At 38.3% G+C, this 26,938-nt stretch overlaps 1 protein-coding gene across 3 annotated transcripts; it reads left to right on the top strand.

Moving 5' to 3' along the window:
* The first annotated feature begins 667 nt into the window (after window positions 1–667).
* On the top strand, window positions 668–26,938 carry UGDH (UDP-glucose 6-dehydrogenase). 3 transcript variants are annotated; one of them, XM_072620522.1, is made up of 13 exons: window positions 668–915; window positions 5,845–5,926; window positions 9,113–9,281; window positions 14,485–14,586; window positions 18,229–18,429; window positions 18,584–18,781; window positions 19,261–19,408; window positions 20,307–20,401; window positions 22,767–22,897; window positions 23,210–23,343; window positions 23,723–23,814; window positions 23,920–24,030; window positions 26,009–26,938. In XM_072620522.1, exons 3-13 carry the CDS (start codon window positions 9,120–9,122, stop codon window positions 26,117–26,119), a joined length of 1,485 nt encoding a protein of 494 aa, XP_072476623.1. In that variant the 5' UTR covers window positions 668–915; window positions 5,845–5,926; window positions 9,113–9,119; the 3' UTR covers window positions 26,120–26,938. The 3 variants fall into 3 exon arrangements, with proteins under 3 accessions (XP_072476623.1, XP_072476622.1, XP_072476621.1); XM_072620520.1 differs by lacking the exon at window positions 668–915 and adding an exon at window positions 4,045–4,063; XM_072620521.1 differs by lacking the exon at window positions 5,845–5,926 and having other exon boundaries at window positions 704–915.

The following is a 26,938-nucleotide window of genomic DNA, read 5'->3' as shown; positions in this document are numbered from 1 at the left end:
CGCGGTTACTGTCTCCAATTTGCAGACGAGGTAAACTGAGGCACACGCAGCTCAGTGCCCTGCGGGAGCGGGGGTGAGGCGCGTCAATCGCTCCCAAGCGCGTAGGAAACCAAACAGAGACTGATCCCTTCCTCAGGCGGACGCTGTTTTGACTAACATCGGGGCGGCCCCCTCCCCGGCAAGCCTCGGGGTCCCCAGGGCGGGACGCCGCCCCCGCCCCCGCCCCGCTGGGCGCACGCCAGAGAACATGACGTGTGGCCCGCAGGGTGAGCTCGTTCTGTGCCGGCCCAGCCCTCGGACCCCGGGGAGACGCGGCAATGACGCCAGGCCTGGTGACGGGGCTCGCGGGCCCCCGGGGGAGGGGGTGTCGGGCGGGACAAGCTCCGGTGCACGAGCAGCCGCTTTCCGGGCAGCTCTGCATCCGCGGGGCGGTAAAAGGCCCCGGGAGTCACCGCGCCGAATCAGGGCGCCCCACCCGGCCTGCCTCTCCCATCGCCACCAGGCAAGCCCGGGGGACCCGAAGGGCCGCCCGCGCGGGGGGGCGTGGTCCCAAGTGGCCTCCGGCGATTGGTCGCCCTTAGGGGGCGGGGCCAAGGCTCCGGCTCCGCCCCGGGTATCCTGAACGAGGCTGCGTGCTGTAATGGCTGCAGCGGCTGCAGGGGAGGGCTGAGGAGGGGCCGGCGGCGGGGCTGCGAGGCCGCCTCCTGCTCCTCGCAGGAGCCTTTAAATTTCTGGGGCCGGCGGGGCCAGCCACCTTGGGCGGTGAGCAGCTGCGGGGAGGCGGAGACTTGGGCGGCCGCGGCTTAGGAGCGAAAAGCGAAGGCAGGAGCCGCCGCCCCCATCAAGTCCGTGCTGAGGCCACCGCTGCTGCTCCTGCAGTGCGACCCCCGAGAAGCGTCCAATCCTCCCCCCCGGGTAAGCCCCGAGGCGGGCTGGGACGGCCCCGGACCAGTCCTGCCGCGCAGCCCGGGCCCAAGCCCACACCAGCCCTGCCGTGCAGCCCCTCGCCCCCGGCCCAGCCTTGCCTTGTACCCCATCGCCCCCCGGCCCAGCCTTGCCTTGTACCCCATCGCCCCCCGCCCAGCCTTGCCTTGTACCCCATCGCCCCCCGCCCAGCCTTGCCTTGTACCCCATCGCCCCCCGCCCAGCCTTGCCTTGTACCCCATCGCCCCCCGGTCAGCCTTGCCTTGTACCCCATCGCCCCCCGCCCAGCCTTGCCTTGTACCCCATCGCCCCCCGCCCAGCCTTGCCTTGTACCCCATCGCCCCCCGGCCCAGCCTTGCCTTGTACCCCATCGCCCCCCGGCCCAGCCTTGCCTTGTACCCCATCGCCCCCCGCCCAACCTTGCCTTGTACCCCATCGCCCCCCGCCCAGCCTTGCCTGGCACTCTTGCCCCCCTGCCCAGGCTTGCTGCCCCTCCCTCCCAGCTCAGCCTGGCTTTGCACCCTCTTGCTGCCAGCCTAGCCCCCGGTCAGGCGGGACGCCCACGCCTCTGACTTTCCCTTTGGAAGTCTAGAGAGTAGCCCCCGCTCCAGCCGCCTCCACTTTAAGTGTGTCCCTACGTCCCCCCTTTTGTTTCCTCTCCCCCCTTTGCCCACTTTGCATACAGCCAACCTTATAACTTTCTCCACCCCCCTGCACCCCGGAGCATTTTGTTCTTAAAGAGCCACCACCCCCCGCCCCCGGGGATTACCTTCTGTACAACCCCTTTTGTTTCATTTTAAAGACCCTGTGCACCCTGGGGGAGCTACTTTCTCCATTTCCTCTTGCTACCTCCCTCCGTGCCTCAGGAAAAAAGAAAACCTTAGAAAGCCCTGAAGCCAGTTGAGTGTCTCAGTTGTAAGATTAGCTGAGTGGCCTCCTGTACTCTGCTCTGCAATCTGTGGTTTACCTTCTCTTCCCCCCACCCCCATCCCCCCGCAAAGGAATTGTCATTGAGCTTCAAAAGAGGATGCATCCCACCTCTTGCTGAGGAAACCCTCTTGTGAAAATTTGGAGACTCCCAGAATTTTGGTAGGAGGACAAAGTAGACCTGAAAATTCTGGAGCCCCAAGGAAAGAAAGGAGTTTCTAGGAGAGGACTACTCTTAAACTTACAGTAAATGGCCTTTAGATCCACATACAGTGGGTCCATTAACAGACCACAATGTGGGTCTTTTGAGTTTCTTCAATTCCCCTTAGAAATGGAGTACAGTAATCTGTTCTGTCTCTTCAGGAAGGTTCTGGGAATGAAAGAATTTACTGTCTCTCCTGGGATTTACCTATTAGTAACCAGACTAAAATAAACAAGTCCTAGCTCTAAGCTATGCATGTATTGCAAGCAAGTAACCTAGTGAAGAGATCAGTTAGATTTTTATTCCACTGTTGTATTTCGAATTTAAATCATATACCTAGTTGGTGAAATTCTTTTCAGTGTTTGCCTTAAAAAGAAAGGAGAGGGAAAATAACCCCTGTTAAATGTATATTGTTTGCCTGTGGTTTTATAGTATGTCCTTTATGGCTTTTATGTAATAGTACTAAAAAAAAAAGTAGTATTGAATAGCAAACTAACAGTACTATATATACATTAAAGTCAAAATTTAACATTTGATAATGTTGAAATAGTGATTGATTTACTGACATTGTGTGAAGTAGAGGTATGGGCTGGAAGAGAAGTCAGGATTGGGTAGGAGTTAAAGAAGGGGTTGTAAATATCCACTGTGAGGTATGTGATGGAGAAATAAAGGTATTTTCATTTAGCATTGAGGATCCAGTTAATATGTTATGTCACGTGTTTATAGTGGACACAGTGGGATGATTTTTTTCTCCAGAGGTGCTCTCCTGCACCACCGGTGGAGCGTAACTCCGGGATGAGGGTAGAGAATCTCTCTCTCTCCCCTCCCTGCCCTTAGGGTAGAGTAGAGTGGGTAGTTGAATTGGTTTTGTTGTAGGTTTAAAACTGAAGGAAGGGAAAGTAAGGCAGAAGTTATGGAAAGTGACTGAGTTAACTGGAGGTTGGCTGAGGAAGAATCAGCAAGAGATATGAGGAATAAAGTAAAGGAAAAAATGGTAAAGGAGGGTATGCATCTCTAGAGCTTACTCTAGTTCTAATAATATGGAAATTCCTGAACTGCAGGTTATAGTTTTTGATGAAATTTGTAATCATAATTCTCAGTAATGAACAATGTTGCATTTGGCTTCTCAGAAAAGTTAAATCATTGTCCTTCATAGTACATACTTTAACATCATAGTGGATAGATCCCTGGACTTGAAGTCAGGAGGACCCAGGTTCAGATCCCACCTTAGCCCTATACTAGCTGGGAGTCCCTGGATAAATTCCTTAAATTCTCTGTTTCCTTATGTCAATAGCACCTGGATCTCACCGTTGATTTGAGGGCCAAATGAGATAGCGCCTATAATGTACTTTGCAAACCTTAAAACACTACGTACATGTAAGCTGTGTATTAATCAGGACTTAAAATACACTTAAACCACCAGTGTACTGGCAAGAGAAGCAGTGATTATTACATGAGAACTCTAGAGGCCGAAGTGGCTGTTGATTGTGAAGCCAGGTTGAGGTGACTGCATTCCCTGTATAGCTGCATCGTTTATTTGACACAGAAGTTCAGATGACAGTGGGTCACTGAGGGTTGGGGGTGGGGCAGAGCAACGGGCAGAGCTAATGTGCTTCATCTGCAAGGTTAGCCTTGCGGTTAAACTATTTGTTAGTTATATTTAACAGCTGTTTATTTATTGAGTCCTCCTTATGAATGAATCACTTTAACAGAGAGGTGATGATTCTCTCTACAGAGCAGCAGTAGAATCTGCTACTGTAGTAGAAAGCAGTAGTAGAAACTGCTACTGCTATGAGGCTGCCTTTGTACCTCATGTGGTGTGATTTGAAGAATACTGCTGAAAGAAATCTTCCTTCTTTAAGACTCCAAGCAACTGTTGGCTTATCAATGTGGACACTGCCCACTGATGCAGATTGTATCACCACTGTGACTCGAACTTTTAAGCTATGTTGGCCACTACATTCATCATTCTGTGGACATCTCTGGAAGGATGTTCAGGGAAACCAAAGGGTATGGAACTTTATAGGGAGTGTTCAGGATCTCTCAACTGCATCTGATGATTCCCCATCCCTGATGTTAAAAGCATAGATAAAAGATAGAGGCCCTGGCTGTATGGGACTTGGAAGTTTTCAGTTCTATAAAAGGACTGTGAAAACAAGGAGTAGGGATTAAGGTCTAAATCAGATACAGCTTGTAAGATTCTAGTCCCACCAAAAACCAGAGATTTTTTTTTTTGGCTTATCACAACTACTAAATCTGTCTTCTACCTTAATTTCTGTCCTGAGCTACAGGACTAAACTATCAGGCAATTAGATAGCAAAAGTCTCCTAACTTGTTTTCTTGCATCCAGTTTCTTCCATATATACAAAGTGTTAGTCTGGTAAAAAGACTTTCTGTAGTTCATCATCAGTTAATAAACATGTTTTAAGCACTTGCTTTATGATGGGCACATCGCTAGGGTCTGGGTATGCAAGTACAATGAATAAAACAATCTCTACCCACTCTAATGGGGTAGGCAACAGATATATCAGTCAATCAATCAACATTTATTAAATGCCTACCATGTGCTGGGCACTGTGCTAAGCTATAGGGATACAAAGAAAGACAAAAGACCCTCAAGGAGTTTATAATATAATGGAGCACATGACATGCAAACAAATACATACAAAGCAAGTTATGCACAGGATGAATGAGAAATAATTAAAAGAGGGAAAGTACTGGACTTAAGAAAAGTTAGGGAAAGCTTCCTATAGAAAGTGGGATTTTAGTTGAGACTTAAAGGAAGCCCTGGAGGTAGTAGTTGGAGCAGAGGAGGGAGAGCATTCCAGGCTTAGAGGACAGGCAGAAAAAATGCCCGTAGCAGAGAGATGGAGTTATGTAGATGTGGCATAAATACAAGGTAGTTTTGGAGGGAAGGCATTAGCATTTGTGGGGGAAGCAGGAAAGGTTTTCTGCAGAACAAGGCTCCTTAACTTGGGGTCTCTTAAATTATTTAAAAATTTTTTTATAACTTTCAGTATAATTGAATACCTTTGTAATGCTCTGAATTTTATTTTACGCTTTTATAAACATTCAAAGAAGGGGTCTGTAGACTTCTTACCAGGCTGCCAAAGAGATCCGTAATATGAAAAATATTAAAAAACCACTGGTGTAGACGTCACTTTTGTCTGTTCCTTCAAGAATTGTATCTTGAAGGAAGAGAGGGGGATTCTGTGTGACGAGGGAGTGACTTTCCACACATGAGTGATAGCATGGAGAGACAGAGGAAGACTGTTTCAATCACAGATTATTTAGGGGAAAGTAAAATTCAGTGAAACAGATTGTGAAGGGCTTTACAAGCTAAACAGAGGAGTTTATACTTTATCCTAAAGGCAATAAGGAACTACTGGAATTGATTAGTGGGGGACTGACATGGTCTAATTCGTACTTAAGGAAAATCACTTTGGAGGTAGTGGATGAAGGATGGGCTGAAGTGCTAAGATGTGTGAGGCAGGAAAACCTGTTAAGAAGCTGTTGTAGTAATTAAAGTTAGGGATGATATGGGCCCCTGAACCAAGGTGGTAGCTGTGTGGGCAGATAGAAGGATTCAATTACAAGAGATGTTTTGGAGATAGACATAGCAAAATTTTGGTGATTGATTATCATATGGGATGAAGGAGAGTTAGCAGTCAGGTCAGCAAGCATTTATTAAATGCTTAATATGTGCCAATCACTGTGCTAATAAGTATTATACAAATTAATGCTGAAGTTACAAATCTGAGAGACTGAAAGAATCATGTTGCCTTTGACAGAAATAGTGAAGCTTGAGAAGAGGGAACCAAAATTCTACCACCTAGCATCCCGTCTGCTTTCTAGCTTTCCCAGCAATTTTTCGTAAGTAGTTTATATTTTCAGGGACATTAATCACTGGGCTGTTGAGTTCTGTTGTTTCTGATTCTCTTCTGTCTGTTCTGTTCCAATGATCTACTTTTCTATTTTTAATCAATACCAAACGATTTTGATGTCTCTTGCTTTATAATATCACTAAGACTGTAATTTGGAGAGCAGTTGCTGCTCTGTGGATTGTTTTCGCACTGGAAGTTCCCTACACTAATGAAATGACAAGTTAGATACAAAAGCAGACCAGAAAAAAATGACTAAGAAAGAAGAGGTTAAGTAGAGAAAAAGGTAACAGGGTCAGCCTGAGTATTGCATTGATGAAAACCTCTGAATATTAAAAAACAAACAAAAAACGCCAGAGGAAAATTGCAATGTAGTCTGGCACAAATTAGATTTAAACCAGTATCGTAAATTATATTACACATTAAATTTAAAATGGCTACATGACTTGAACATTAAAGAGCGTACCATTTTTTAAAATGTAGGTAGATGAATTATTTATATGTGTATGTATAATCAAGCATTTCCCAATTAAAATTTTTTAACATTCATTTTTTAAAATGTTGAGTTCCAAATACTCTCTTTCCTCCTCCTCTCACACCCTTGCAGAAGGCAAGCAATATATCAATTATACATGTGAAATCACACAAAACATTTCATATTAGTCATGTTACAAAAGAAAGCCCACATACACAACAAGAAAAATAAAGAAAGTAAAAAAATGCTTCAGTCTGCACGTAGAGTTCATCATTTCTCTTTGGAGGTGAAAGCAGGAAATGAATTCTTAAATAAAAGACAGAGGCAATTACCAAAGATGAAATAGTTTTGATTTCATGAAAATGAAAAGCTTTGCACAAATAAAATTAATGCTTCTAAGAAGACATGCTTGATTGAGGGGAAAACTTTGTATCAAATTTCTCAGATAAAGACATATAAACAAACAACATATAAGCAAAATCATTGCCTTTTAGAGAACTGGTCAGATGATATGAACAAACAGTTCCCAAAAGAAATTATTAACTATTAATAATCATGTGAAAAAATGCTCCAAATAACTAATAACAAGAGAAATGCAAATCTGAACAATCTGAGGTTTTGCCTTAAAGGCAGCTAATAGGTAAAGATGGTAGAAGATGGGAATAATGTTGGAGGGTCTGTGGAAAGATAGACACACTAATGTATTGTTGGTGTAGCTGTGAATCAGTATAACCATCCTGAAAGGCAATTTGAAATTATGCAAATAAAATGGTTAAAATATGCATAGCTTTTGACCTAGAGATTACACAGACTTATACCCCAAAGGGATAATTAACAAAGAGATTCTCCATATGTATAAAAATATTTATAGTAGTACCTTTGGTGATAGCAAAGAACTGGATACAAAGAATGGCTAAAAAAATTATGATACAGGAATGTAATATTACTGTGCTGTAAAAAACTATAAAAATAAAAATACAGATAGGCATGAGAAGATTTATATGAATGAACTGATCCAAAAGGAAGTCAGCAGAACCGGGAAAACAGTTTGTACAATAACTACAGCAATATAAATGGAAACAACAGCAACCACAAAAAAAATGAATGGTACAAAATAACAGCAAACATGGCCTTGAAGAAGAGATGAGATGACAGCTCCCCCTCTCTTTTGCAGAAGTGAGAAATCCAAGAGTATGGCAAAAGTTCATGTGTAAGATTATTTTTAATGAATTGATTTATTTTGCCAATTTATTTTCTGTTTCTCAATTAAAAACTTTTTTAAAAAAAGTACAGGGGATTTATAGGGGAAAGTATACAAGGACAAATGTAGGCAATAGAGAAACAAAAGATACCAATAAACATTCATTTTAGAAACAGGTACAGGAAGACCGTTAGTACATCAAGTAGATCTCTTTGAAAGATTTATGAAAGCACATTGATATTGGGTGAGAAGAGATCCCTTGAAAAAACTCTTTAAATTCATTAGGTAGTCCTACTGAATTGATTCTTGCCTACCAAACTCACAAAGTTAAACTAGAATGCTGTTTTATTCATTTACCATGATACTTCTAAAGTAGAGTGTAACATTTGTGGCCAGTCTACTCATTTTTTTCACTGAAGTCCTATTTGAAAAATGAACTAAAATTGGGGTGTTAATATTTATAGAATCAGAATAAAGGAAATTGAATGGAATTTCAGAGAAATTGCCATAAAACCTTATGACTTTCATATACATACATACATACACACACATACACACCCCCTCTTCTACAATAGATATAATCTGTCAGGATGACTGATGGGACCATTTTGGGCAGCTGAGCTTGGAGATACAGTAACACATTTTAAAAATGTGTTTAAAAATAAACTTTTTAATCTTACTTCCACATTTAAATAGTAGACATAAACCAGTTTTCAAACCTTAAAATTTAATACTCTCCCCTCCTGATTCTTCTTGCTGCTCTTTCTTAATCTCCTTTGCTGGTTTTTTTATCTGTGGTATGCTTGCTAACTGTGAAAGTTTCCTAGGGCTCTGTTCTGGACCTTCCCCCCCACCCCCCATCTTATGGAGGATCTCATCAGCTCTTAGGGTTTCAGTTATCATTAGCTAGATTTTTTCCCAGATCTCTGTACTAGCTGCCAGCTGTCTCCCAAGCTGTAGCCAAGCATGTACTAGTTGTCTTTTGGGCAGCTCAGCCTGAAAGTCCTATAGGCTCATCGGACTCAGCGTGTCCTGATCAGAACTGACCTTTCATCCCAAACCCTGTTGCCTTTCTGAACTTCTTTCACCTTCTCAGTCACCTGGGCCTTCTACCTCAGGGTGCGTCCTTCCTGACTCTCTGCTCTCACTTCATATATGCAATCAGTTGCCGAATCTGGTCATTGCCTCCTTTACATCTTTTCCCACTTGTGTACAGCAGCCATCACCCCCACCCTTGTTTAGGCCTTTAGCACTTTTTGCCTGGACTGCTGCAACAGCCTTCAACCTACCTCAACACTTCCCACTCCTGTGAGTCACTAGGTCATTTCTTTGGAATATTTTCCCCCAAATTCTGGTTATAATTCAATATCTTCATTTCTCATCTCACATAGGAATTCAGACGTCTTTCAACTTATGTTTTTATAAAACACAACAGATATGTAACTTATTTTTTTTCTAAAATTGTAATAATATCTATAATTTCTTTTGTCCTTCCTTTTTAGTATAATCATGTTTGAAATCAAGAAGATCTGTTGTATTGGAGCAGGTTATGTTGGAGGACCCACGTGTAGTGTCATAGCACATATGTGCCCTGAAATTAAGGTCACAGTTGTTGATGTTAACGAATCTAGAATCAACGCATGGAATTCGGCCACACTCCCAATTTATGAGGTAAAACACGTTTGTTCTTCTGCCCAGAATTTTGTTTTCTGGTTGCGTTTGCCAGCTCACTTAACACTTCCCGTAGAAATTATCATCTAAAACTATAGAGAATAAGGCATCATTTATACAAGCCCACTAATTTGAGAATCTTGGTTACTTTTGGTAGATGTTCTTGGATCTTCATTGAAATTACAGGAATTCTTGTTTTGGTGAATTTTCAGATAAAAAACCTTAATATTTCAGGATATTTAACAGAACCATGTGCTTCTCATTTTCAATCCTTTTAATAAAAAGGATAAGGCCTTTCAGTGTGATCAGGAAGTAAGTGAATATAGTGTAATGCTTTCTCTGTATATTGGTGTAATCATTTTGCAAAGAAACTTGGTTTACAGTGTTTTCATAACCTTCACAGTATCTAGTTATGCTAGATATGAGATAAATATTATCTCCCTAACTTCTCTATTAGCCTGCCACTTAATTTTAGGATTGAGAATTGCATGAATCTGTAGAAGAGCATCTCCAAAGTTCTGACCTTGTTAAGGACTTAGCCTTGCACTATGCTAGCTGTTCTGGATTGGATTTTATGTTTTAAAAAATGCCATCTTTTATAGACTGTGAGAGGTGGGTGTATCAGGTGTTGTTTTGCATTTGGTTTGGGGTTTTTTTTTTTGGCTGTTTTCTTTTATCCATAATACTGTTTAAAATGCCTCAACTTGATATTATTTGTGCAGTGATACCTCTGGTATTTTTAAATCTTCATTATCTTTGAATTCTTAGCATTTCTGGGGAGAAAAAAAAAAAAGGAACTTTATCAATAGTTTTGTAACTTATGACATTTCTGCCCTGGTCACAAATTACCGAATCATTGTATAATCTTATAATATGTATTCTTCTTCTTACACCCAGGAAAAAAAATGCTTTTATATATTATTCAGAAAAAGCAAATATAAATCTTTATATGAGTAAATAAATGCACATTTATTAATCACCATGTGCTAGGCATTCTGTTAGGTTCAGGAGGTGCAAAGAGAAAAGCAAGGCAGTCTCGACCAACTAAAAGCTTACGTTCTGATAATTATAGTAGGCATTAGGGATAGGAATTTTGGTTTGGGGAGTCACAGGCATAGTAAGTGGAGACCACAGGGCAAATGGGTCTCACTCTTTATAGTTACCAAATTGTAGCATTCATTTGACTACTGTTCTAAGATGGAAGAGGTGGAAAGGGGAGTAGGGGCAGGGCAGATGGCAAAATGCCTGGATTATATAGACTGGTTCCTGTTGGATGCCTAGTTGACATATGAAGCCTGGTCTGTGACCTGCTGGATATAATGAGTTAGCCAAATTTTCACTCAACCATGGGAATGGATTGGGGGGGAGAGGGAGGGAGGTGGGAGGTAGTTGGTATGGCAAGAATAGGTGGGCTAGGCCTCTGAGGTTCTAGGTCCAGATGATTGCTGTTCTTACTGGGAACAAGAGCTGCAGTAGAGCAGATGATAAGATTCCCTTATATTTTAGGCCTAGTGAATGGCTAGATGGGATGAAGAGTTTTCTTGGCACAAGTAGACTTTATTATGGCAAAGAAGATCAATTAGAAAGCATGTCTCTCTTGAAAGTTCCTTTAGATAACAAATTATTGGGGTTACTAATTAAGAGTAATTATAAATCACCATCGCTGGAATACTGAGGTTACTCTTGAAAATTTAGGCTTTCAGAACCTTGGCTCTCAGTTGTTGGGTTTGGATGTGTAAAATCTGACAGAACATTCATTTAAATGAAACTTTACTTGGCTGACTTTGATGGGTCCGTTCTTTTTGACTGCTGTTTGTTCCTCTTGGCCTTTGAAATATTCTCACAATGTGATTTTTTAAAACATTTTTAAAAGCTTGGGTTTTTAAAAAATCTTTATTTCTAAACAGTTTTCTCTAGCCCTGTATAATATGTGATTTTCTAAATTGTGAGATCTATCACTTAAAATACTGTTACTATATAAATCTTGCCTTTCATTTTCTAAACATTGAATTTTCAGAGAAAAGATGCCCTGTAACATTGGTTTTATTTGGTGTCTGAATATGCTTAGTCTTACAAACCTCATTTTACCTTGTTTTTAAAGATATTTTCCTCAGAAAATTAATTGAATAAAATAGTGTTTTAAAAGTTCCCAGTAAGGAGTATCCCTATCAAGTGGAATCATTTTGGCCCTTGGTTTGGGGGGAAAAAGAGAGTATAAATAAATGTCCTTAGATATTTTTTTGGCAAAACTTTTCCCATATCCTACAACTGGTAAAAAAAAAAAAAAGTGGCCTTCTTGAAATACATTTCATAGAGTAAGAAAAGTATTTGTAAATCAGAAAAGATCTTTTAAAACAAGGATAAATGATAATACCTTATTAAGGAACTAGTTGAAGACTCATTGCTACTTCCAAAAAAAATCTTATTTTTGGTTATTTAGTTATTTCCTGAAATGACAGTTCTCCAAAGATTCCCTTTAGCTCAAAGCATAAATTCTCCTTATGTAGGTGAGAGATAAGTCATTAAATAAGAAACTCATGGCAGGACAACTCTAGGTATATTGGCCTTGTTGAGTTATTGTTTGGGGAAGTTTATCATCCTTGTGATTTTTCTTTGTCCTTGTCCTCATTTGAAAAAAGGCATATAAAAACATTTCTAATAATGCTTTGGATACCTTTATATTTATAACTTTATAATTCTATCTTTTAACATTATGTGTAACAGCAAACAGATTGTTTTTGAGGCTATTAAACGTCTTTTAGTTTGAAAATCATGTCAGGAAACCTTTATTGATACAACGCATGGTTCCTATAATAGAATTAATATCTAATGGGGATAGTATGATGGCGGTTATTTCTAACCTCAGGTTTCTGTTATACTGGGTAAAGAATTTTCCTGTTAAGTATTTTGGAATATTATGTAAGAAATGACATTATAATATGGTGATAAGAGAATAAAGTGGTACTCTAAGAAGTTCCTAAGTAAAATAATACTTATTACTGTTCCTTATTGGCCAGTCATTTGCTTAGTCATCATGAATTTATAACTGCTTATTTACTGTGTGCTGAGTGTTAGGGATGAAAGTACAGAGAAGGAAATAACCCTGACCCCTGTTTAAGTAGCTTACATTCTAAATAGGGGAAGACAAAAGATAACTTAATTATTTACAGAACTGATAGATAATAAATATAAAATAGTCAAAGTAAGGTAATTCGGGAGGACAGGCATTAGTAGTTGGGGGGGATTTTATCAAATAAAACTATACGACAGATTTTCAATGGTCTGGGCAATTTGCTTTTCCTTTTGTGAAGTGAGAGACAATTCTGTTTACATGAAAGCTTCCATATAAGTACTAAGTGCTATTCATAATTATATAATGAATTAACAATTGAGAACTTACCATGGTAACCCCTTAAGGCAGAGTACTACTGCTTCTTATAGTTTCCCATGACCCTCTAATTTTCAAAAAAGTCTGGCTATTCTTCGAGTTATCTCCTGTTGAATGGGGAGAAGAATCATGTTGTAGTGGGTGTAGGACCAGCCTGGAAGTCAGAAAGACCCAAATTCAAGTTTCTTTTCTCTGACACATTTTAGATGCGGGACTCCAGGCAGGCTTAATACGTTACAGACGAGTTACTGTTTGGTGTTTGTGGAGGAAGTTTCCACACACCAGTGAAATCACATATTCAAGCAGATTTTTTAAAAAGTCTGGTTCTTGTACGCCGGTTTTCTTGTTGGTACAGAAGTTTAATAATCCACAATTACTATGTTTGTAGTACCTTTTTTTTATTACCATTGTTAGATCAACTACAGAACTGCAGTGCGAAAATAAAAATTTGCTTTTCAATTGGAAATAATTTTCCCGAGATAAAACAGCCTGGGAATTATGAAAAAAAAATTTAGAGGGAAGCTAGGTGTAATTCTTGCCCTGCAGCCATTTTGAATCAGCTTTCACTTTAGCACTGAGTTCTATTTCCAATAATATTTATGTTGTAATAAGTTGTAGTCTCTCATCTTAATGCTGATTAAGTCTCCACAAAACTGAGCGAGGAGGAAAATAGTAAGTCTTGTTAGGATTTAAATTGTATATTGAGAGCAATTAAAAGGGCATAAATCCAGCTGTTTCATAAGCAATGTGTAGGGCCTGAATTATTAGAGAAACGACACTCATCAGATGCTGCAAAATCGAATATTGACATGGAAAACATGTTGGTCTTCTGTTTGATTTCATGAGTGTGAGGAAAATTTTTAAAAATTTTTTAAAACTTTTTTAAAAAAAACCCAGGTACATTGCAAACAGCGACACAAGATTAAAATGAACTGTCCTCTTCTGTTGAAAATTCATTTTTATCTTTGTGAGGAAAGTTCATCTTTGCTTATGAATTTTTTTTGTTAGCTTATGCAAACATTGATTTAATTTCAGTGTAAACATTTAATTTAGCTTATCTTCTAGGTGCTGAAGTGCAAAAACCAAAGCCAAACATTATCCGCTCTCTGGGAACTTTGATTCCACTGACCCTTGCCTGATATTAGTTGTCTTTTTCACAAAATTAAGCAGATTATCAGAAATAATAGAGAGCCAATGTATACTGACGATGACAGAACTGGTTGAATGGGATGGAATCAATATATAAGCACTAGAATAAAACTGAAGATATATCATCATAATGACCAGTCTTGACCTGAGAAGACAGGATGAAATGTACCTTTCTCCTCTCTTTGTGGGGGTTGGGGGACAAGATCTATGGGTGTCAGACATTATATGTGGTTGAGGTGTTAGTTGTTTTAGTTACTTGATTTTCTTTGTTAAAAGATAAGCCTGAATGTTTTCAAAGTGTTGATCTATTGTGATTATTTTTTCCTGTTTTTTCTTTTTTTATGTCTTTTAAAAATATTATTTGTTAAATGAGATAGCTCTCTGGGAGGGGGAGGGAGAGGCATACTCTGATGTCAAAAACAAAAGACATCAATAAAAACTTAATTTAAAAAAACACAAAAGAGAAGATTAGGGGTGTCGAGCAGGAGGAGGAAACTGGTAGTATGACTATGGTAGGAAAACAAAAGGTTTCAAAGCATTAATTTTAACCAAAAAAAAATCTAGCATTAACATAAGCTTTTTAAGAAAGTAGGATTTTCACCGCTATAGTACCACATTTAGCTAGTTAAGTACTTTCTTTTTAACTTTTGTTTCTCCTCTTCCCAGCCAGGACTAAAAGAAGTAGTTGAATCTTGTCGGGGAAAAAATCTCTTTTTTTCTACTGATATTGATGCTGCCATCAAAGATGCTGATCTTGTGTTTATTTCTGTAAGTATCTTCTTTTTGCTGTGGGACATGTACTACATTCTTATTCCTGTATAAAAATTTTTAGCAATTAGCCAACTGATACAGCACTTTTAGCCTTGTGACATATTTTTATCTTTTTTCTTGTTCATCCATTATAATAAGCAGATCATTCTCTTAGAAGACATTAGAAAGTCAGAGCAGGAGAGACCTTAGTCCTATAATTAATTCATCGATTCTGGTCTTATTTTACATTGAGACTGAGGCATTAGGAAGTCACATTTCCTGAAGTGATCCAACCATTCTGGACAGTAATTTGGAACTATGCCCAAAGGGCTACAAAAATGTGTGTACCCTTTGACCCAGCAATACCACTTCTAGGATTGTATCCCCAAGAGATCATAAAAATGGGAAAGGGTCCCACATGTACAAAGGTGTTTATAGCAGCTCTCTTTGTGGTGGCCAAAAACTGGAAATCAAGAAGATGCCCATCAACTGGGGACTGGCTGAATAAATTGTGGTATATGAATGTAATGGAATACTGTTGTACTATGAGAAATGATGAACAGGAAGACTTCAGAGGGGCCTGGAAAGACTTATATGATCTGATGCTGAGTGAAAGGAGCAGAACCAGGAGAACTTTGTACACAGCTACAACCGCAGTGTGCAAGGAATTTTTCTGGTGGAATTATTACTTCATTGCAGTGCAAGGACTTAAAAAATTCCCAATGGACCCTTGAGGCAAAATGCCTTCCACATCCAGAGAAAGAACTTTGGAATTTGATCACTGAATGAAGCAGACCATTTCCTTTTGTGTTTTGGTTTGTTTTATGATTTCTGCCGTTCATTTTAATTCTTCTATGCAACATGACTAAGGTGAAAATGTATTTAATAGGAATGTATGTATAGAATGTGTATAAAATTGTACGAAATCTCAGGGAGGGAGTGGAGAGGGAGGGGGGAAGGGAGGGGAAAACAAAATCTAAGATATATGGAAGTGTCTATAAAACACTGAAAACAAATAAAATAATTTAGTTAAAAAAAAAAGTCATCTCCAAAGTTTTATTGGCAGGGCCAGGCTTAAACAATAGGGGATAATCTCTAGTTCCACCCATACTTGGACAAGAATCCCTTCCATGCTCCTGCTGACCAGTAGTCATAAAGCCTTTGCTTTAAGTATCCCTAGTGAGGAAGGACTTATTAGCACTGAAGGCGGCCAGCCCATTTCACTTTGGGATGGTTCTGATTTTTTTCCTTACATCAGGCCAAAATCTGCCTCTTTGTAGCTTTCAGGAGCATAAGACATTGGGTGTGTAGATGAGGAAGTTGAGGATCAAAGAGCTCACAGAGACTAGTAAGTGTCAGAGTTGGAATTTGAACCTTGGGCTTCAAATCCATCACTCTCTCCAGTGTGTCGTACCTGCTACTTTCACCAGTTATTCCTAGTTCTGCTCTCTGGGGCCACATAGAACAAAGCTAATTTCCCTCTTTGACATGATAGCCCTTCACATACTTAAAAACATCTGTCATCTTTCCCTCCCTCTCTCTTCCTTGCCTTCTCCCTCTCCCTCTTCTCTGGTATCCCCAACCCAAAGTCTTTTTTTCTTTTTTCTCCCTTGTTTATTAATTTATTTGTTTTCAGTTTTCAGCATTCACTTCCATAGGTTTTAAATTTTCTTTCCCTCCCTCCCCCTTCCCTCCCCAAGACAGCATGCAGTCTTACATGAGCTCTATACATACATTCCCATTAAGCATATTTTCACGTTAGTCATGTTGCATAGAAGAATTATAATGAATGGGAAAAACTATGAGAAAAACAAAACAAAAGAAACATAACAAGAGAAAATTGTCTACATCATTCTGTGTTCAGGCTCCATAGCTGTTTCTCTGGATGTGGGTGGCGTTTTGCCTCAAGAGTCCTTTGGAAATGTTTTAGGTCCTTGCATTGCTGTAAAGGGCTTAGTCTATCAGAAACAATCCTCGCACACTGTGGCTGTTACGGTATATAATGGTCTTCTGGTTCTGCTCACTTCACTCAGCATCAGATCATATAAGTCTTTCCAGGCCTTTCTGAAGTCTTCCTGTCTATCATTTCTTATAGCACAATTGTACTCCATTACATTCATATACCACAATTTATTCAGCCATTCCCCAATTGATGGGCATCCCCTTGATTTCCAGCTTTTGGGCACCACAAAGAGAGCTGCTATAAATATTTTTGTACATATGGGTCCTTTTCCCATTTGTATGATCTCTTTGGGATACAGCCCCAGAAGGGGTATTGCTGGGTCAAAGGGTATGCACATTTTTGTAGCCCTTTGGGCATAGTTCCAGACTGCTCTCCAGAATGGTTGGATCAGCTCACAGCTCCACCAGCAATACATTAGTGTTCCAACTCTGCCTCATCTTCTCCAACATTTATCATCTTCCTGTTTTATCATGTTAGCAAATCTGATAGGTGTGATGCCCAAAATCTTTTCTTCTCAAAACTAATCATCTCTGGTTCCTTCAGATGCCTCTCATGTATTATGACCTTGAAGTCCTTCCCCATCCTGATTACCATTCCTTTCACCTTATCAATGTCCATTTTGAAATGTGCTAGCTGCCTACATTTGAATATTCACTGTTGTGTTACGGTCTCTCTCACGTGCTTCTTCACATGATCATGAGATCAAACATTTAAATCTGTGGGCTGGACAGACAAGTGATCTGAGATGAGAATCAGAAGGTGCCAGTCCATGTCAGTCTGTGCTGTGATCTTATGGACAATTCCAGCCCTTCTCACTGTTCTTGGTTCCATTCTGGTGGAGGTGTAGGGGAAGGTGTGCAGTTTGTGACAAGTAGCGAACTAGCAAAATCCAACTTATTTTTCTTTTAAGATTTTTTTGTGTTAAAAAAGGTTTGTTTGAAATTATTTATTTGAAACTTACCGTGTGTTTTCCCGTAGAAATGTTTTAAGTGATCCATTAGATTCTCAGTCTAACCTACTAGAATCTTATTTATTTAGGCCAAAAATCTAGGTGAAATATTGTCTCTTAGCAGTGGAAAAATTAGTAGAAACCAGTGTCACTATTGCAATATTAAGAAGGAAGGAAAAAAACGATTAAAATTTTAAAGTTTAACTTGAATTCTGGCTCTTTGATGGAAAAGCAGATTTAATTAGAGGGTGATGAATGGGGAAGATGGAGACTTACAGAGATTTCTGAAGTGATTCCAAAGCTTACTTGCTCTTTTACTACTACCCTATGCAGTTTTTATCCACTCTGTCACTGCCTAACTGCAATATTAATACAAATTTCCTTTGAATTAATGGAGATTTATAGAGATTTGTATTGATAGAGATCTACATAGTTACTAAATAAAGTAACTGCTAGCTATATTTCCCCCTCTTAACTAGTTAAGTTATTGCATTTATGAAGCATTCTTAAAAAATTTAAGAATTTAATTAATAAATAATTAATAATTTAAGAATACAATATAATAATTAAGAATTTAATTAATAAATAATTCAACAATACAGTATAATAATTAAGAATTTAATTAATAAATAATTAATAATTTAATAATACAGTATAATAAGAATTTAATTAATCTTAATTAAAATTAAGAATTTAAGTAACATTTCAAAGATACCTTTTTTCTTTCCACCCCTTACCTTTTCATTAGGTTAACACTCCAACAAAAACTTACGGAATGGGAAAAGGTCGGGCGGCTGATCTGAAGTATATAGAAGCTTGTGCTAGACGGATTGTACAGAACTCAAATGGGTACAAAATTGTGACTGAGAAAAGCACTGTCCCAGTTAGGGCAGCAGAAAGTATACGGAGAATATTTGATGCAAACACAAAACCCAATTTGAACTTACAGGTACGACAAGTAGAAAACCTTAGATTGGTTGGGTATTCTCATGTGAATCTTGTCTCTTACTACTGCTAATAAAATAATAGTAATAATAATGTAAATCATTATAAAGTCATCGAATCTAAGTTTAAAAGTTTTCCCCTCCTCATTGGAATCTTAGGTACTCTCCAACCCTGAATTCTTAGCAGAGGGTACAGCGATCAAGGATCTAAAGAACCCTGATCGGGTGCTGATTGGTGGGGATGAAACCCCCGAGGGACAAAAAGCTGTCCGTGCCCTGTCTGCTGTCTATGAACACTGGGTTCCCAAAGAAAAGATTCTCACAACCAACACTTGGTCTTCAGAGCTTTCTAAATTGGTTGGTATCTTTTGTTTTATGACTGTCAAGTTAAATTTAGTACTGTGCATTGATCTCTCTTAAAATAAATACTGAAATACCATGTAGTATTTCTGCGCGTCATTAAAAGATAGTATTTATGAATGTAACCTCCTTTTACCTTGGAATAGATTTGTATTACAAAACAATTTTCACCAGGAATATCAAATTGCAAAATATAAAATGTTCCAGACATTTATAATAGCATAAAATGTAGCCGGGAATAGATCAAAGTAATGACTTGACTGACTTTCTTGCTTTGTTTATTGTTCCTCTTTATTCTCCTTTTACCCAAAATGATTTCCGGCACAAACCCATCTCTAAGATGACCTACTCAAATTGGCTCCTTGGTTAGCGTTCTCCCTACATTACCCTTACCTTAGTGATTTTGCTTCTCTTCTCTAATACACTTAAGTGAATTTAAAAAATACATTTTTGTTTTATGGTATTATTTTTTTTAGGCAGCTAATGCTTTTCTTGCCCAGAGAATCAGCAGCATTAACTCTATCAGTGCTCTGTGTGAAGCCACAGGAGCCGATGTAGAAGAGGTTGCAACAGCCATTGGGATGGACCAGAGAATTGGAAATAAGTTTCTGAAAGCCAGTGTTGGTAAGGACAAAATATTCTCACAAGTCGTAATTGGGAGGGTTTCTGCAAGGCTGGCCAGCTGAAGTTCATACGTGTTTGACTTAAAATGCTTTAGATAACTGACTTCAGTTTTAAATGTAGTTTCATCTTGCCTAGGACTTTTAGGTGACACAGTGGCTATTGAGCACTATACCAAAATTATTGACTAATAAGTAAGTAAGTAATAAGTAAGGAAGAAAATATTTCAACAGGCTAGCATTTTGTAAGGGTTAGTAGGTATGAAATACATGAGCAGATGGTTTGGAAACAGGTTAGTTAAATATGAAATTGCTTTCGGTGTTAAAGCAGCAGTCTAATCCAAACAAGGACGCAGTTTCTTCAATTGTAAAATGATAGATTTGGGCTAGAAGATATTCCTGTAACTATAGCTTTCCATGACCAAGTTCCAGAGGGGAGGGCCTACTTTCTATTAATTTTTACTACCAATTTTTGTACCTTTGGTTAGAAAATAGGCTATTGATATTCTTATAGGATAGTAAAAATTTGCCTCCATATATAGGCTACTGAAGAATTGAGAGCAAAATTCTTAAAACTATGGGACATGGGTGACCTTGTAAGGATTTCTGTGTACCCATGCCATTTATCTTCCTCTGTAATTTGTCTTCCTTCTTATATTTCTGGTATAGGAGTCTGGATTCATTGTTGACTAGTGAGAAGTAGTAGAAAAAGAACCAATTTTAAATAGATAGTCTTAAGAGCAGCCAAAATAAAACCTAGAAAATATTCTTATTCAAGTATACTGTTAACTAGATGTGACCCTTACATCTTAAGTATTTTAATTACAATGTTGAATTTATAGGTTTTGAATTCTGTTCTAGGGTAAAAATGTTTGGTTCTTAATTTAAATTTTTTTCATCAGGCTTTGGTGGCAGCTGTTTCCAGAAAGATGTTTTAAATTTGGTTTATCTCTGTGAAGCTCTGAATTTGCCTGAAGTGGCTCGTTATTGGCAACAGGTATGAATAATTGTGATGATTAACAGCTCTGTGATTCTACCTCATATAAGGCCTGAAGCCCTTTAACTCTGAAGTCTGTTTTGATGTATTAAGTGTCTCATGTGAACACCACCATTATTGTGTTCATAAGGAGTGATACAGTTTTACTTATCAAACTTCTAAAATTGTAGCATCTTTTTGTTAACTCTGTTGGTACATTTTTGACAACTCATCGTTCCTCTTCTAATTTTAAAATTGAACTTGCCCCCAAACATTAGTTAGTTGCAGTTAATTATGAAAAGTACCTAAAGTCTAAAACTCTTGTGTGTATTTGTGGCTGGGTACACACAGATTTATGTAGTTAAGCTAGAAGTTGTTTACTTGTGTATAGAGAAGCACCTTGGGGTGGTGGAAGGAGGATTGCCTTAGTCAGAATATGAGTCCTGGCTGTGATACTTCCAGTCAAGCAAGTCATCTCACCTTTCCATATTTGAGTTTCTTCAGTTTACAAAATAGAGGTCATAATATTCTTAATGCCTGTCTCTCACACTTATAGGGAAAGTGCTTTTTAAAATATAGATCACATTATAAATGAGACTGTTGCTGTTACTATTATTTCATTTTGTTTTATAGACCTGCTAAATAGGGAATGAAAAAGTCCAAGGATTGTGAACCTAATAAGTCATTGAGGAATCAGTCACTAGGGGAAATTTTTTTTCTTTGAATCTTAAGACTGTTTCTTATTTTTTTTCATTTCTCAGATTTCAGCAAAAGATACAGGATCTAAAAAAATACGCTTCAGTCTAGAATTATTTCAAAATAGTCTCATTCAGACTCTGCAGACCTCAGTAGCTGGGGCTGATTTGGAATCCTGGATTGGTTCTTGCGTACATCATACAAGACATCCAGATCTGAGTCTCCTTTAGAGCTTTAGCCTCATTTCTCAAACCTTTAGGGTATGCAATTGCCCTAGAGGTTTAACACATTAGTAAAACCAGTTCTCTGCTTGCAATCTTGAGTAAATAAATTCCATTTAAGAAACTCTTAAATGTATACAGTGTGCCAAAACTCTGACTAACAAGTTGGTGGTGAGCAACACAATTGAACTAGAAAAACTACTGTAAGAAATAGTTTTCAGCCTTCATGGCAGACTTCAACAGATAAAGATGTTAGAGAGAATTCAGTTTAGTTATGGGAAATAGTTTGCATTTTATCCAGTAAGGATTGGGAGCCACTGTAAAGTTCTGAGCAGGGAAGTGACCCAGTCACACCTCTGCACTAGGAAGATTATTTTGAAAGACAAGTGAAGGATAGTGAAGAGAGACCCATGAAAGTAGAGAAATTAGGGCCTGAAGTGGAGTGAGGATAATGTGAGTAGAGAAAGGTGTGAGAAAGCCAAAAAGTCACTAAACTGTGCATTCTCTTTTCAGCTCAGCAATACTGCTACAGTACTAGGTACATACCCTAAAGAGATCTACAAAAGTAGGAAAAAGACACATGTAAAAATGATCCTGAGCAACACTTTCTGTTATAGCAAATAACTGGAAACAAAGAGGGTGCCCATCATTTGTAAAATGGCTAAGTAAATTATTGTAAATTAAGATAATGGCATATTTTTGTGCTGTAAGAAATAAAAGGACAGACTCAGAGAAACCAGGAAGACTTGTATGAACTGATGCAGAGTGAAGTAAGTGGAACCAGGAAGAAACTGGAATGCAGAAAGGTTAGGTGATAAGGGACCAGAGGCAGGATTTGAGCCCAGAAATAAAGTTGGTTAATTGGAGGTGTTTGTTCATAAGACTACCTTTATAACACTTAAAGCAGTCTCAATAAAACACAAGATGGAATATTATTGTGCTATAAGAAATGATGAGCAGGATGCTCTCAGAAAAATGTGGGCAGACTTACAGAAGCTGATACAAAGTGACATGTACTGTGTACAAAGTAACAGCAATGTTATAAGATCATCAGTTACGAATGACAGCTATTCTCAGCAATACAGTGATCCAAGACATTATGAAGGACTTATGATAAAAAATGCTATCTGTCCCCAGAGAAAGAATTGATGGTGGTTGAATACTGATTGAAGCATACTTTTTTTACTTTCTTTTTCTCGAGGTTTTTTTGGCTGTTCTTTCACACCATTTCTAATATGGAAATATGTTTTGCATGACTACACATATATAACCTATATCAAATTGCTTGCTTCTTAAGGAGGAGTGTGGGAAGGAAGGGAAAGAATTGGGAACTCAGAATTTTAAAAATGAATGTTAAAAATTGTTTTTACTTGTAATTGAGGGAAAATAAAATATGAAACCAAAAACAAAACAAAACACCGAGTAATGAGTCATGTTATTTTTTTACTCTAATTTTTTACTTATAATAGGTAATAGATATGAATGACTACCAGAGAAGAAGGTTTGCTTCCCGGATTATAGACAGTCTGTTTAATACAGTCACTGATAAGAAGATAGCTATTTTGGGATTTGCATTCAAAAAAGATACTGGAGACACAAGGTATCTGTTCATTAAAATCACATGCCTTTTTAGAAATACTCTGACCCTTCAAAAAGAACCTGGCTATTTGGGTCAATATAGCTGTACATCTGAAATAAAGCTTCATATAATTCTCAATAATACTTTGAATTACTATTTTTTAATCTATCTTATGATTATAATTAGAATTACTATAATGATGGCTTGTACAATATTTTTTGGTTATAGATGCATAACAACATTGGTTAGCTTAATTTTCAGATTAAATCTAGTTTGTTTAAAGAGCTGCTTTTGCAGGTACCTGTTAACTGAATATTGGTGTTTTTTCCTCAGAGAATCCTCTAGTATTTACATAAGCAAATATTTGATGGATGAAGGAGCACACCTCCATATTTATGATCCTAAAGTACCAAGGGAACAAATAGTTGTAGATCTCTCCCATCCTGGTGTTTCAGAGGATGACCAAGGTGAGTCTTGGATTCTCAGCAGTGAACCCTTCTTGGGGTCAGCTCAAGATAACGTTTATTTTCCTCTAGAAATCCCTTTGATAGTCAACCTAGTACTTTCCATGCATTAAATTCCTAAGTACTGGAGAGCTTCTGAATCAAAGTTAATTTTGTTTAACTAAAGCCAAAACCATTGACAGCATAATGAGCGCTGAAATTGAAACGAGCTATAATTCGAACTTGCAGTGTAAGTACTTACCAAAAAAAGCATCATTTCACACAGGATAAAAATCAGTCAGCGTGTTTATTAAGTATCTGCTAATCACGGTTTATGATCCACCCTGATAATTTCAAGAAGCTTCCCTCTCCCTCCTTATATCTGCTTTTCTTGTGTTTTCAGTGTCCCGACTGGTGACCATTACAAAGGATCCATATGAAGCATGTGATGGAGCCCATGCTGTTGTCATTTGTACCGAATGGGATGTGTTTAAGGTGAGGTGACATCAACTTAAGAAAGCCAAACCTGAAGGCACTCTAATACCAATTGGAGTTGTGATGGCTAGTGTACATTTTTATGCTTCCTTTGGGGCTTTACAGGAATTGGATTATGAACGTATTCACAAAAAAATGCTGAAGCCAGCCTTTATCTTTGATGGTCGGCGTGTCCTCGATGACCTTCACAATGAGTTACAAACCATTGGCTTCCAGGTAATCTTGATCTGGATTTTTTTTTTCTTTTTAAACATTTTTCCTCTCCAGTTTAGCAACACAGTGGCTCTGTGTCATTTTTTCAAGGTGTGTAGTACATGTAGTTTTCCCAGCTATTTCAATCCTTGGTTAAATTTGACATTGGGGGATGGAGCTAAAATGAAGTCAGTGTTGCTTATATACTTGGTAGGAAGAATTCTGGTGAATGGCAGGCACATAGACCTGGAAGTCCCAAAACCTGGGGTATAATTCAGGCTTCACCACTTAATAGCTATTTAAACTTGGATAAAGTCGTTGATTCGTAGAATATTAGCATATGGAATTTCTTTGGAGATCCTCTAGTTCAATGGTGCCAAACTCACATAGAAACAGAATCAAGATGATTCTTGCAGCCTGCATATTGACTTCGAAAACTACAAATTAACATTATCTGTGTTTATTGTATTTTTCTTTTGTTAAATATTTTCCAATTCTGTTTTTCATTGGTTCTGGCTGCTTGTAGCATTGTGAACAACTTGAGACCCATCAGCATGCGCTACCAGATTAGGTGCTTCTGCTCTAGTCTAACACAATCTCTGTGAGCCACTATTTTCTCACTTGTAGATTAATAGTAACTTATACTAACATGTCATGTTAAATTTTATAAAGCACTTGCCTTAAACTACCTTCTCTTCTTAATATAACAGTATTCTTTTCCCCTGTTTACAGATGAGGCAACTTACCTAGAATTTAGAACTGGAAAGGATGTTTAGTGAGCAGTTCCAACTTCCTTCTCCTTTTGCAAATGAGGAATCTACAGTTCCTTTAAATCATTTGTCCCAGGTCATGAAGGTAGTAGATCTGCGGCCACAATCTGTTCTTCCATCTATACTGTGTTAAATTTCAGTGGCATATGCCCTGATGACTTTGCTAGTAAGCCTCAGAGCTAGGATGCAGCCCAGGGCTCCTGTCTCCATATCTGATCTCCTTTTCATTGTACTCTAATGCCTCACAGAGTGGTCATGACACACCAAGGAAGAGTATCCAGGGTCTCTCAAACTCCTCAGTGGCTTAAAACTGCACTAAGATTTTTGGAACACCCTGGATAGTTAAGCTATAAAGCATGACATAATCTTGTTTCTAAGGAGATCACAACTTCCAGTTATTACACTTAGTTCCCCTTCCCCAGTTAAGGAGGTTTAACAGGTAGAGGTTTGGTGCTAATTCAGAAAACATTTTTTCCCAGCCTCCCTGGGTGGTAATTGCCATCATCCGCTTTCCCTATGGGTAGTTGTAGCCAGCGCTACAAAGCCTGAGCACCCAGTGAGTGAAGGCACTCTACCTGTCAGAAAACATCCTTGCATATTTCACCATGTTCAGCTCCATGGGAGGTGCTGGTAGGGATGTAGTCAGGCGCTGCTACAAGATGTGAAGTCTGGAGGGAGACTGGGGCTAGAGGTATAGCTAGTTAGCTAGCTGTTCCTTCCACCGTTATTGTAAAAGGTTAGGTTCTTATAAATGTCTCCTTCATTTCTGCTATTCATCAGGATTATCCCTGAGATTTGGGTACCTAATTTTTAAAGGTAAAGATTAAGGTGGTTTCAGCAGTTGGTGAGAATGTAACTTGTTGTTAGAACAGACGATCTTAGTTTCTCAGGAAATGGCTTAACGAAGGTGAATTATGAAAGAGCATTTAAACTGAGGAGTATCTCATATGTTAATTGTCTTAATTTTTCTCACATGGAACTAAAACAGCAGTTGTATAAATTTATTTTGTGTTAGAAGGTGCAAATGTTTGAGCGAGGGATGCTTGTGTATGTATCCATATAGGAAAAATAAAGCTTGTATTGAGAAGCTTATTTTGCACTTAGGAAAAATTAAGTAGTAAATTTTTTTCCTCTTATATTCATAAGCTTATAGGATTTTTTTTTAACCATTGCAATTTCAACAGTTACAAGTTATATTTTCCAGTAATTCTGTATCTGCCTTCTTTTTTTAGATTGAAACAATTGGCAAGAAGGTATCTTCAAAGAGAATTCCATATGCACCTTCATGTGAAATTCCAAAGTTTAGTCTACAGGACCCACCAAACAAGAAGCCAAAAGTATAGGCATGGTCATTTTTGTATTTGAAGTATTGCAGAATCATGAATACCCATATTATATTAATTAGGAAACCAATGAGGTGTTTTTAAGGAAATGAAACTTATTTTTTTAGTGATTTAAATCAAGTTTTTAAAAGCTATGTGACTGGTAGCACACCTAGTCATCTTAAATCTAGAATCTATTTTCTCTATATTTTTATAATATTTTATCAGTTGTTGAATGAGCAAATGGAAAATAATCATGATGATTTTAATGGTATCAGTTTTTGTAAAAATTAAACTTCAGATCTCTTACTTTAAAATAAGTTCATAACTTGTGCTTCGATTTTATACCTTTCTATGTTTTGTTCATTGGTGTATTTAAAAAAATTTAAATGTGTTTTGCTGATGATTTTAAATTTTTATGTTAAATACCAAACTGACTCTACTTAAACTCATCAGAAAATACCATGAAGTGAGCCTGCTTGGGTAAGGTGTGATTGTCGGTGCTGTCTGACATGTAAACCATGGACCTCTGATCACAGAGAAAGGTAGTGGGATGGACAGCCTTGGGTCTTTTGTGTTGTCATCTTTATATACGTAGAACACACGTTCTCTTGGTTCTGCGTCCTGTGCTACCTTCCTCATGGTGATTTTAAAAGTGAAAAATAGATAAAGCATTCCTTAACACCTTCAGGGCGGGGAGTAGGGGTAGAACATTGAGTTGCTCACTTTTGTTCCAAAGAGTGAATCATTTTCTCTTTGGTAAGTTAAAATGTGTGAAATGAATTATTCACCTTAAGAGAGAATAAATAAATATCATGGTGTATTTGTTCCTTCCTTTCA

This window comes from Notamacropus eugenii, chromosome 6 (assembly GCF_028372415.1).
Source record: "Notamacropus eugenii isolate mMacEug1 chromosome 6, mMacEug1.pri_v2, whole genome shotgun sequence".
Classification (NCBI taxonomy): Eukaryota; Metazoa; Chordata; class Mammalia; order Diprotodontia; family Macropodidae; genus Notamacropus; species Notamacropus eugenii.
The sequence above is the reverse complement of the archived record's forward strand: the minus strand, read 5'-3'. Positions and strand labels throughout refer to the sequence as shown.

What these genes read in the sequence shown, in the direction of transcription:
- UGDH (XM_072620522.1), top strand. Translation starts at nt 9,120, where the DNA reads ATGTTTGAAATCAAGAAGATCTGTTGTATTGGAGCAGGTTATGTTGGA. An exon ending in CTTCAGAGCTTTCTAAATTG is followed by an intron (nt 18,782 to 19,260) that starts GTTGGTATCTTT and finishes TATTTTTTTTAG; the next exon opens with GCAGCTAATGCTTTTCTTGC. An exon ending in CCGAATGGGATGTGTTTAAG is followed by an intron (nt 23,815 to 23,919) that starts GTGAGGTGACAT and finishes GGGGCTTTACAG; the next exon opens with GAATTGGATTATGAACGTAT.